General features: G+C 44.3%; 2 protein-coding genes across 6 annotated transcripts in view; both read right to left on the bottom strand.

Moving 5' to 3' along the window:
- Positions 1 to 4: 4 nt before the first annotated feature.
- LOC145858066 (NACHT, LRR and PYD domains-containing protein 3-like) lies at positions 5 to 2254 on the bottom strand. The gene is made up of 2 exons (XM_082956190.1): positions 2074 to 2254; positions 5 to 1672 (listed from the first exon to the last, which is right to left on the bottom strand). Exon 2 carries the CDS (start codon positions 1454 to 1456, stop codon positions 5 to 7), a length of 1452 nt encoding a protein of 483 aa, XP_082812316.1. The 5' UTR covers positions 1457 to 1672; positions 2074 to 2254.
- A 242-nt stretch (positions 2255 to 2496) lies between these two features.
- LOC106612655 (unconventional myosin-Ic) overlaps positions 2497 to 11805 on the bottom strand; it is a 60006-nt gene continuing 50697 nt past the window's right edge. For 3 of the 5 annotated variants that reach the window (XM_014214041.3, XM_014214045.3, XM_082956189.1), the window contains exons 18-32: positions 11346 to 11451; positions 10188 to 10305; positions 9832 to 9945; positions 9453 to 9529; positions 9247 to 9315; positions 8839 to 8923; positions 8379 to 8538; positions 7376 to 7459; positions 7116 to 7209; positions 6980 to 7035; positions 6519 to 6654; positions 6214 to 6284; positions 5863 to 5960; positions 5284 to 5441; positions 2497 to 5017 (exon numbers count right to left, since the gene is read on the bottom strand). In XM_014214041.3, the coding sequence (XP_014069516.2) occupies positions 5315 to 5441; positions 5863 to 5960; positions 6214 to 6284; positions 6519 to 6654; positions 6980 to 7035; positions 7116 to 7209; positions 7376 to 7459; positions 8379 to 8538; positions 8839 to 8923; positions 9247 to 9315; positions 9453 to 9529; positions 9832 to 9945; positions 10188 to 10305; positions 11346 to 11451 (1395 nt within the window). In that variant the 3' untranslated portion in view covers positions 2497 to 5017; positions 5284 to 5314. The remainder of the gene's footprint in view (positions 5018 to 5283; positions 5442 to 5862; positions 5961 to 6213; positions 6285 to 6518; positions 6655 to 6979; positions 7036 to 7115; positions 7210 to 7375; positions 7460 to 8378; positions 8539 to 8838; positions 8924 to 9246; positions 9316 to 9452; positions 9530 to 9831; positions 9946 to 10187; positions 10306 to 11345; positions 11452 to 11805) is intronic. The other 2 variants (XM_045724414.2, XM_014214043.3) reach the window with 1 other exon arrangement.

Raw genomic sequence — 11805 nt, 5'->3', positions numbered from 1 at the left:
CGACTTACAGTAGTGAATACAGTTCATTCATTTCATACATTTTTTTTTCTCCATACTGGTTTGAGGAACAGTGGAGGAACAGTGGAGGAACAGTGGAGGAGAAGGTGGAAGGGGTTGGAGTGGCTTTTTCAGTGCTGTTGTCGTTGCTGGTGGTATCACTGGAGCCTGCTGGCGTTGTCCTTGCTGTACTGGGCAGAGTGGTGGTGGTGACTTGGCTAAAGCAGGAGGGGGCTCCGTCACGGAGGGCAGTGGAGACAATCCAGCAGAAGGCCGGTATACGACACATGAGCTGGAGGGGCTGGTGAGAGGAAACGTAGCCCCACACGTCAGAGGCCACCAGGGGAGCGCTGCAGCTGTGCTCAAAGTAGTGCCTCTGTTGGTCTGTGGAGAAGCCCAGGACGCTGTATAGCTGGGTCACCAGCAGGGGAGGGACCTTGGAGACGGCGTGGGGCCGTGATGTGACCAGGATGGAGATACCGGGGAGGAGGTGACCCTTGATCAGGTTCACCACCATCTCCCCCATACCCAGCCTCCGCTCCGGGTCCGAGCACTTGGGACTCCGTTCAAAGTCCAGAGGGAAGCGGAATTCATCGAGCCCGTCCAAGATGAGCAGGATCCGGCCGGGTTGGGAGTCAACGACCCGGGCCAGAACAGGTTTGAGGTGGCTGTAGTGCACCAGGAGAAGCTCCTGCAGGCTCTGAGGCTCACTGAGCAGATTGAGCTCTCTGAAGGATAGGGACAGGACTATCTTCTGGGAGTCAGAGTCCCTGGCCCACTCATAAACCAGCCGTATAACCACGGTGGTCTTCCCACTGCCAGCCACCCCCGAGAGCAGAGACATGTTGTCTCCTGGAACAGACAGCAGACTCTGGCAGACATCTTGAAAGGTACAGACCTGGTCCTGGCTCCGGAAGGCATCACACACCATGGCTGCCTCATGCTGGTGGTACTGCAGGGGAACAGAGTAGCCCACGCACCTGGACAACGTAATATCTGTAAAGGAACCAGGCTCATCAACACTCTCTGAGCTACTACAGCAACTAGTCCTGATACTAAGGTAACCAACGGGACTGTGCTGCCTGCCTAATATGTCCTTGTGTTTCCTTAAGTGCTCCTGCATGTTGGTTGGACCAGAGCCACTGCTGCTGGTTCCAGAGCCCTCAGGTGGGATAGCAGCTAGCATAGACTCTGACTCTGTGTTGGCTCTCTGTGACTGTAGTACATGAAAGAATGCTCGACAGGCTTCCTCTCCACGCCCATGAAGCACATCCAGCAGAGTCCTCATGCAGTCCCTCTCCCCCGGGCGACCTCCCCCTCTCACCAAGCTGAGGTCCTCCTCAGTAAGAGCCCCTACCTGGTAAAGAAGCTCCTGGAGGTGGGTGACATTTTGGCTCCAGCTCTCTACTAGTTGCACACGACGCTCCTGTAGTTCTATACTGCGTGGCCCCACTGCCATTATGGGGACTGGGGAGACTCACTCTTGCGGTGACTGGTTTAACAGAATATACTTGTCTATTGCCCGCTTATTCACCAACATACAAGACTCACAAGAGAAGTGGTTTGAATATGGAAGTGGTTCTTCCGCATTCCTTTGTGTAAATTGAGGCATTGTTCACAGCATAAAATGGAACAATACAGATCCACGCAGTCGCAGTTGTCATTTCAGCCATGGCTAAAAACAGGAAATATCATTAATACATTTAATTATTATGACTTCAAAACCTGATATAGGCCTAAAAACAATCATATGGCATAATATTGTGTAGCTTAGGCTATAAAACAAACTTGTCAACTATACATTTTATTGTATGTTATTGAATTGTAATTAAGTCAACATAAATAGAAAATAATTATACATTTATTTTTAATGGTGTAATATCGGACTTCCCAAAACAGACTTTAATCCGCTGAGTTTGCAAGATTTCATAATAACCTGTTGCCACTAAGATTACAATATAACTTATTACACATGTTATAATATGATTATTACAATAAAAGTTATGGCATCAGTGTCAAATGTCAAAAAAAAAGTCAGAACACAAAAGGTAGAATGGTTACTAAAAAGAAACTTACCACTTTTGAAAGATAAACTAACTTAACTTTTCCGAATGATGAACCACTGATATTGGCTAGACTAGACTAGATATAAGTGAACATTGATGCCATGTTTTTAAATAACAGTTCAAAACTATTAATAAAGCCTGGTGTGTTGGTTTTATACACTTGTAGAGCAGAGAGACTATTCAAACTCAAGACTAGAGATAATGTCAAGTTCCTCATCACAGCAGAGGATTGCGTCACTTCGAACAGTCCCTTGAGATCAAAACATCATTTCAACATGTTGCAAGATGGTAGGTTTTAGCTGATCTGGCTTGGGTCTATAAAGATGTATAATTCAGAGTAAACATAACTTTACTTGCATAATCTAGTTTCACTGTTAAAATGCATCAAATTATCAAGGAAGTACATTTGTAATGAAGGACCCAGACAGAATAATATAATTTAAAGTTTATTTTTACATTTTATTGTGTTGGTCTAATTCTACATGATGGTGCATACAGAAACTCAGGACTGATAACTTGTGTATTGTAAATGATTAAACATAGAATTTGGTTTGAGACAGGCTTTATAGAGAAGCTTCTATGACATTTTAAAAAGGAGGAATCAGATCTTTTGGTATATATAGTTTTTACTCTGGAAGAAGTGACATCGTCAAGGAGGTATTTGTCACAGAATTCCATACCAAATTGGTTGTATTTCTATTCAACTCAAGGCACATTAGCAACACACAGTTTTTGAACAAGTCAAAATGAATGTTACACTTACAAATCCTCACTTGGCTCAAATCTCTTATTAGAGCACAGAACACAATAGCCTGGTCCCAGATCTGTTTGCACTGTCTGGCATTGGCAAGACAGCACAGACCGATCTGGGACCAGACTAACCAAGCACACATCTTCCACCAGGAAAATAATAACACATTAATTGACATATAATCATACAACAGACAATTAACAGACATCACATCTACTATTGCGTCTTTGGCTAGCGTCAGTGCAGTAGCACACCTTAAATTAGGCATATTGCACCTGTCATACCGTTCTTTCGCTGGGTTGTCAGCTGTACACAGCTCAGAGGCTTGGTCATAGAGGGAGGAGGATGGGGCGGGGGGGGCACTCAAGAGGCAAAGCAAGGAAGAAGCAGCACAGAAACGTGAAGAGTGAAACGTAGCTCAGAAAGTCTGCTGGGGAGAGGTTGTGTAGATTAAAACTCAAATCTATGAACTGTAGTGTCACGTGGGTTATACCAACACACCTGTGGTTTGTTACAAAGATTGCTAAGTGTTCCTGAGGATGTTACCGTTGATCCATGTGCTTTCTGTGACGAACACCCGTGGCTATGATGCATATCCTATGACGTAGGTATTAAAACACCAGGAAGTGTCTCGATTGCATTTACTGCAGTGCATGGGGGCCTCATCTCTCTTGCAGACCTGTGTTCAGAAGTGCCAATCAAAACTTTAAAAGCATGTTGAGAGGGCTGGGCTGTATGTTGTCAATACGCCAGAAACATTGAGGCTGTATTGTAGCGTAACACCGTGGATAGATTCTATATCAATATTTAGTGCATTCATCTGTACTATCGTCCCCGTCACAAGGATAGCACAAAAATGTTGTCAGGAAAGTAATGATAAAATGTGTTAAAAGAAGCAGTGAACATTGTCCTGACTACTACTATAGCCCGATGAGAGCTGCTACACTTACCCAGAGCACACTTATCCAGAGTATGGCGACGTGACACAAAAGGAAAGCAAATGGATAATAGTGTGTTTCCAAAAAGCTTCAACTCTAGAGGTCTAACTTGGAGTGAAGTGTGTGTACAGTATGCATGCGTCTTTCTCTCTGAATCGTCTTCTTCCAGGCCATCCTGAGGGTATACGAGACATCTGGCTCTAACAACAGTGGAATCAAGGTCATCCCCAAAGTGTCATTGTTTAATGGGTGTATCAACATAAATAATCCATTAACAATAACTTAGTAAAGGAGAAAGGCACAATTGTTCGGTGGAAAACAAGAGAAACGCAAAGACAAAACGGTTTTCTATTCTTTACCCCATTTTCTTTCTCTTGCCTTTTTGACCTTTTTCCTGTATCTCTGTTATACACTGTAAAGACCATACATTATGGCGTTTCCATTATTAATCAATTCTAAAACGAAATTCCTCCTCACCAAAATGCTTTGGTTTACGCTTTCATTTGGGCTCCTCCATGATATTTACATCAAACAATGATTTAGAGATCTATGGCATTACACAGACCAAACGTACTCTACATTCTGGCCAGTATGCTCTGGGTCAAAGGTCACACATGCACATGACTTTTCTGTTAATATCCCGTCGGATAGAAAACCTTCAGAGTATTGTTTCCGAGTCGACAAGTTTGAAAAAAATAACTCTTCCTTATGACCTTCTCTACCAAACTCCCTGCTCCTCGATAGCTTATAACAAACCTAGCGTACATACCATCAGCCATGTACAGCATTTCCACTTTAACAACAGCCTCTGCCCCCAAACAGTTAGAGTAGTATGAGAGGGTGCAAAGTCTACATTGCTGAACAGAGAAAATAATGTGAAAAAAGAATGACGGAAAGAAAAAGCAAAGGAGACCCGATACACCCTTATTGACTGCTTGTTCATGTTCCCAAATGAAGGATAAGTAGTGCAGGAAAAATGCACCAAAACATTGTTATTCCTTGGCTTCATATATAAAATCGTAATATTCAAATAAGTATTAATCTCCAAAATATATAAACATAAATATCAATTAATTAAATCGCTTGACTTTTTCTTAATGGGAAGCACATGCCGTTCCTGTAGCGAGAGCTGGCATTTGATTGGCTTAGGCAGAGAATGGCCTGCGGTTGTGATTGGTGAATAGGAGCGTATTCCAGGAAGGACTTCCTTGCCGTGGTCAGATGATCAGTCATGGCTATCATCTTGAGTTCAGTCGAGGGGCAGTCTGAAATACAGAGGTAACCATTACAAATAAGTTATCTTTACAATGTAAACATGCAGAACAAATGGTCTCTACCTGAGATACACCTACAACGAAAATCAATGTACAGTTTTACAGGGGGCGTTAACAAAACAATCATGTCCTGTACGTCACACAACAACAACCAGCTTAAAAAGTAAAGTACAGTTAGCTTATATAAATACTAGTGCAGGACTCCAATAATCAATCAACTCTGACTCCAATCATGCAGTATTGATGTTCCAACCTACTGTATTAGTCCTGTAGGGGAGGACTGATGCTTTATATCCCTCCGTTATTCCGACTCACCACTGAGAGGTGGCCATTCTTCGCCTTGGCAACCAGCAGCTCAGAGCCAGAGGTGAAGTCTATGATCCCTTCTTTACCTTGGCCCACCGTGAAAGTTATACTGGGGGAGAGAGAGAGAGAGGAAGAGATGAGGTGCAGTTCATTTACAGTCAAAATATATCTATTTTTCTAACAAATGAAACTAATCTGATTGCAGATGGTGATGTATCGCTGGGGTCTATGAATTCAAGTCCTGTCAGCTGGTGGTAGAATTCCATGCAAGCAATTTAATCCCAGAATGTCGATTGTGCATAGTTTATATTTATATTAATACAATCTGACCAGTAAATGTCAGAAACGTACACCTGTTTTTCAATGAACGCTGACATGCCACTGAATAACACAGTACATGGCTTATCTAGTTCCGGGTCTCAGTATCTACAAATAGACTATCCAAATAAAGTGATAACTACACCACAAACAGAATGACACACCATCAAATCCAGTATCCGACCGCGGCCTGTTTCAGTGCAACAACTCACCTTCCCTGGTTGATGTTGATGCTGTTGACCTTGTCGGCACAGATGGCCACTTTGGTCAGGGTCTCGATGATGTGGTCACTCTGAAGCACCACATCTCCCTACAGACCAGAGGAGACCAGAGAGGAGTTACATCTTTCACTACTAGCCCGTCCCAGATCTGTTCGCGTTTGGCGTGACAATGACAATAGGTGTTGGCAAGACAGCACAAACTGACCTGGGATCAGGCTACTTCACTGCTACACCTAACAGAGGCATCGGTTAAGTGCGTAATAACCAGTGTGTCATGGGGTTATGGACATGGGGTTAGGACCATGTTATGACTGTGTAAGACAGCGCTGAGGTCAGCCTCACCTTCTGTTTTTTGTCTTCAGTGGGCACGTGCAGTACGAAAACACCATCACTGAGAGAGCTGACTGAGATACCTGAGGCCGGACAGACAGACAGACAGACAGGGGAGAGAAATGGTCATTGGGAGAACTATGAGCATCACTCAGACCAATTCAGCGTGGCCTCTGTAAGGACCCCAGACAACAATAACCCGGGGCATGGGTCAATTCCATTTCCATTCAATCCATTTAGGAAGTAAACAGAAATTTCAATTGAAACGGCATTTGACCCCAACCCATCCTCCCCCCCCGAACCATGTGACCGCTGACCTTTGAGAGCGGCGTAGTCGATGCGCTGCTTGAGCTTGGCCTCCTCCACGATGACGGCACAGTTGGAGGTGAGCAGCAGCTGCCTTGGTCGCGCCTTGTAGCCCTTCCTGTCGTACTTGGTCACTGGGACTGCATACTGAGGAGTGAGAGGGGGACATTATTGGTGGGTGGGGGGATTCATATATCTTTAAAGATTTTGTATTTCATTGGACAAGAGGAGAGACCGTGGGAAAGATAGAGGGTGTGTCACAAAGGCATTGGGCTGGTTTAAAACGTTTGAGCTGTAGTGAGCAGCATTAACCACTAGGCTGGAACAGCCATGCCACAGACACCATCAGAGTTAAGAATCAGTAACACGTCAATATACTGTACTGAGTATATATTAAGACAAGTACACAACCCTACATACATCCAAAGTAGAGAATCGAATGGGCATATTAACACTCTAGTACTGTACTGACCTTCATCTTCTCACTGCCAAGTGACTGCAACACCTTGGGGTTAATCTCCTCTCCATCTGAGGAAAGAGAGGCACAGGAAGAATGTTAGGTGTGTGTATATATACATGAATGCATGCGTGTTTATCAAGGCACTTACTGAGTCTTGTGCCCATAAAGAGCTTCGGGACACTTTGGGGGTAGTTGTCCTTCTTGTTTTTGAAGATCTCACTGGCCACCATTTTCTGCTCCAACTTCATTGACAGAGAGAATGGACAAACAGTTTGGAGAGAAGTTATATTGGTGAAGTAGAAGACCAACATTGGAAGTTCTGAACTCGTATTGGTGAAGAGCTACGAATAGACATTCATTTGTAAGACATACAAACTGTACTACTGTACTCTATAATACGCTATATACCTGGTGTTTCCACTCGGGGTTGATCCTCTTGCAGTAGCCCCACACCATGTTCTGCATGTGCAGTTTACGTAGCTGTTCCGACGCCTATTGGACGGAGAATGACTTGTCACGTACCATTTTAACAAGTCAAACATGTCATCAAGACAAATGCCTCGATTCAGACAGAACTATTTCAATATAGCCTACATCAACTGTTCCAAAATGTTACTACATGATTCCAGATGTGTTCTTTCATAGTGTTGATGTCTTCACTATTATTATACAATGTAGAAAATAGTAAAAATAAAGAAAAACCCTGGAATGAGTAGGTGTGTCCAAACTTCTGACTGATACTGTATGTATGTATGTATGTATGTATGTATGTATGTATGTATGTATGTATGTATGTATGTATGCATGTATATAAATAAATAAATAAATAAACTATTTACAGGAACTCAGTCTAGCTTTCAACTTGTAATAGTAGGATGCACAAGGTGCCATTTCAAATTAGGGTAAGTGCATCATCAGTTTCCCTCTCGTCATGTCAGTCATTGTATACCTTATAGAGCTATTTATAACTTGTCAGAAATGTCCAGATCAACTAGCCCATGTCAGCTAACGTTTTTTCCTTCGGTTTTTTAGCCCGTAGATTTTGTTGGAATATTTGAGTCACTCAAATATCACATGAATACACATTAGACATGGCAAAATGTATGGAATTGCAAGAAAATTTGCTTTAAAACTGCAACATGTTCTCTGCACCTCATGACAAAATGTGTAGAATTGATGGAAATAAGCATTAAACCTGCAAAACGTTCTCTCTGCCAATGAGAGGGCAGAGAGAAACAGCTTGTGTCACGAACAGTGCTTGTGCCCAGAGAAACAAACGTGGTGGGTGTTCTATGTCCCCCAACGCTGGACGTGAAAAAGTCTGGGAACCCTGACCAACATCATAGTACAGTTTAAATGTGATTGAGACTGTTTACTGACTAGTTCTGTGTCTCGCGTAATGTTGCGTTACCTCGATGAGGGCGGTCGGCGGCGTGGGCCAGCTCTTGTCCAGGACTGACTTGGGGAGGTTCCTGCGCAGCTTCATCAGGAAGGAGTAGCGCACATAATCCAGGAAGTACTCATTCTCAGGACAACGCTCATTATGGCGGTAGATGAAGCCCTTGATGAACCTGAGAAGACACAGGCAGAGAGAGACAGAGAGCTTTGTAAACACTCCTGCACACGTTCATCAACAAATTGATAAGAACTTCTACACATCAACACAACACCGCCAACATCACAGTGGCCCAAAACACGTGCAGATGTCGTCTGGGTAAATACTTCCCACAGGTTTCTCCATATGAGTAGAACTCGTGTGACTAATCCAAGGGAGCCCATTGAGCCGAGAGCAGCGTCACAAGCTAATGGATATTTATCAACTGTCTTTCACCCTCCTAGTTAAGTTAAACTCGTGCCCAGAAGAGACCCACCTGCGGATGGTGTTGGCGGCCTGCCTTCTGCGCTGTGCCCTCCTACAGGCCAGGATGCCCCTCCACCACGCCTGGACCACCACCGCTGGAGAGGGACACACAATTTATGAGTCGACTTATTATTTAACCCGAGTTCATTGAGATCCAGCGACGAGAGAATCAAGACCTGGGCCCGTCTGTATCAAACGTCTCAGAGTAGCAGTGCTGATCTAGGATAAGGTCCCTTCTGTCCGTGCAATCTTATTCAGTGTGATAAAAACTGATCCGAAGCCTGCACTCCTACTCTGAGGCACTTAGTACAACATCCAACTGAACAAGACAAGAGTAATCGAATAGACATGCACAGTGCCTATAGAAGAGCTAAACGCTTGCTGACACGGACGTAGAGGTTAAGGGTAGCCCTCCTACCTGATGATCTGAGTTTGCGGTATTTGGTCTTCTGGTTGTAGCCCTTCCAGGATGACTGCAGTTTGCTGGCTGAAGAGAGAGAGAGAGAGAGAGAGAGAGAGATGTTCAGAGGGTTCGGATACTCTACTTACTGTATTTTAGAGGAGAGACTACAGTCACCAGACAGCAGGTGATGGCTGTCAACTAAGACCACGTGACTCTCTCACCGAGGCTGTGTTTCCTCGTTTCCAGCGCGTCCTCTGTGGCGAACAGGGTCTTTGGAAAACGGATGAAGATTTTGGATCTGTAAAGCAAACGGAGAGCCACTAAGCTGGAAGTGTGCCTTTATACAACACACAGGGGCATTCAGAGCGTGTTCAGCACTGGGGGGGATTTAGTTCAGCCCTGACGAGATAATGGACTTTTGCTTTTCCCTGAGAGGAGGCAGAGTTACAGGATTAAATCAACACAAAGTGGACACTGAACTCGTTAGGGAGATGGGATGTAGATAAACTAATGGGAGATACATGCATGTCACTAGAATTAGCATGCGCTCGTGTGTGTGTGTGTACCGTCATGATTGTTTTCACTGGATAAGGGCCTCACCTGCCCAGTTTGTACTCCTCAGGTTTGTAACCCAGGTGTTTGACCAGTGTGGAGACTCCGTCTGCCAGCTTGCCCTGCCAGCTAGGCCAGGTCTCCGGGCACAGGGACTTATACCTGCCAGGGACAGACAAAACAACACACACTGGTATATTATATGCAAAATATTACATTTAGGTTATATCACTAACTTTGAATAGTTGTGGAGATTAGTCAATCACTTACAGGTGTATTAATTTGCTAGCATAATTATTTAATCTGCAATTGAATGAACCTATAATGCCAGTGAACTACATTCAAGCATGATAGAGGCACGACTGGCGCCGAGCCGGGCAGGACTAGCACCGAGCCATAGTCACCTCTGGAGGAAGGTCTCATAGTGGCGGCGGTAGGCAAAGCCAGCTCTCCTCACGCGGAGGTTCTCCATCAGACCCAGGTACTTCACCTGATGCCTGATGAGAACCTCGTCGAACCGTCCTGAGAGAGAGATAGAGGTGAGAGGGAGAGAAAGCACATTAGCCTGAGTTACAGTAGTACATAACTGGTGAGAATGCAATACATTGTTATTGACATTTACATTTTTGCTTTTGTTGAATGTTTGTTGTTACAGTTGTTAGCAGTAACGCGTGATGCTTACTCAAACAAAACATATAAAAACAATCGATCCAACTTAGTCCCAGAAAAGCAGACAATAGACAATAAGGAGGGTAGGAGTGAGGAGAGAAAGAGCAACAGTATCAGACACAGAAAGCCATCTATTGACAAAGGCCAGCTCGATATACTGAGCAACGCAGTGTGAAGTACAGTGCTGCCATTGATGTCACGGAAAACAATCAAAACGCAAGGTCAGATTTAAGAATGGTAGATACAAGATATTATTTTAAAGAATGATATTGAACTGGCACAGAAAAGTAAGTAAGTGTGATAGCAGATGGCATAGTTAATGGCTGAGAGACCATTTCACAGTTTTAAAGTTAGTTTCCCGGCAATTCTGCATATTTTGTCATGGGGCTGAGAGAAAAATTGCAGTTTCAAAGCTAATTTCCTGCAATGGCTTATGCCGTGTTCTTATGCGATCGGAATTACTTAAACATAACAAAATCAAATGAGGGCCCCAAGCCATGCCATTTTTTAAATGTTTTATTCTGTCTCGTTTTTATTTTGGTGACTGTTAGTTCTCAGAGATGATCTTATTTAAACATATATTAAGACATATTTTATATCTGGTTTTAGTCATTTAAGTTTACACTGAAAGAGTTTTACCATCCCCCAAAATAAATAAACATGTATTCATGCAGCGGTGCGCCACTGCTAAATGCATATAGGTGAAACACTATATTCATTAGGCACCAAACGGAAGCAAATGTACTGGAACAAGGAGGGACTACCATGACCAAATCAGAAAAGCTCATTTTAGTTTTCCATTGAACGTTTTGAAAGATTTTGCTGCGATGTGCCCTAATGAATACAACCCTGTTGACAGCACAGTACGGGCAATGCATCGGCTTCCTTCCTACCTGCTTGCTTGGCATCGTTGGGCTTGATGCAGCGCACGTACGACGGCTCCTTGGACATCAGGATCTCCATTAACTTCGCCAGGCTGGTCTTGAACTGGGTCGCTGCCTGGAGGCAGAGACAGAAACAAAGAACAAGAGAGAAAGAGTGAGCACCGAGCGAGGGATGTAGAGAGGAGAGGAGCAAAAAGAGGAGAGGAGAAGAAAGGACGGCTGCTGGCTGGACTGAGGCCGAGACGGGACAGAGCACAGGTCCCAGTGTGAAGTGACAGGGTTGGGAGCAGTGACAGGGTTGGGGGTAGGGACGGGGTTGGGGGTAGGGACGGAGAGAGAGAGCGATAGAGCGTCTCAGTCAACAATGCACACAATCAGTCAACGGACTCGACAACCAGCGACCCACGCACCCTCGACCAATGGGCTTCCACTGTGCGTGTGTGTGCGTGTGGAGGGCAACCAAGTGTCA

This window comes from Salmo salar, chromosome 09 (assembly GCF_965601325.2).
Source record: "Salmo salar chromosome 09, fSalSal1, whole genome shotgun sequence".
NCBI classification, from domain to species: domain Eukaryota; kingdom Metazoa; phylum Chordata; class Actinopteri; order Salmoniformes; family Salmonidae; genus Salmo; species Salmo salar.
Note: the sequence above shows the minus strand (reverse complement) of the source record. Positions and strands in the feature narration are given on the sequence as shown.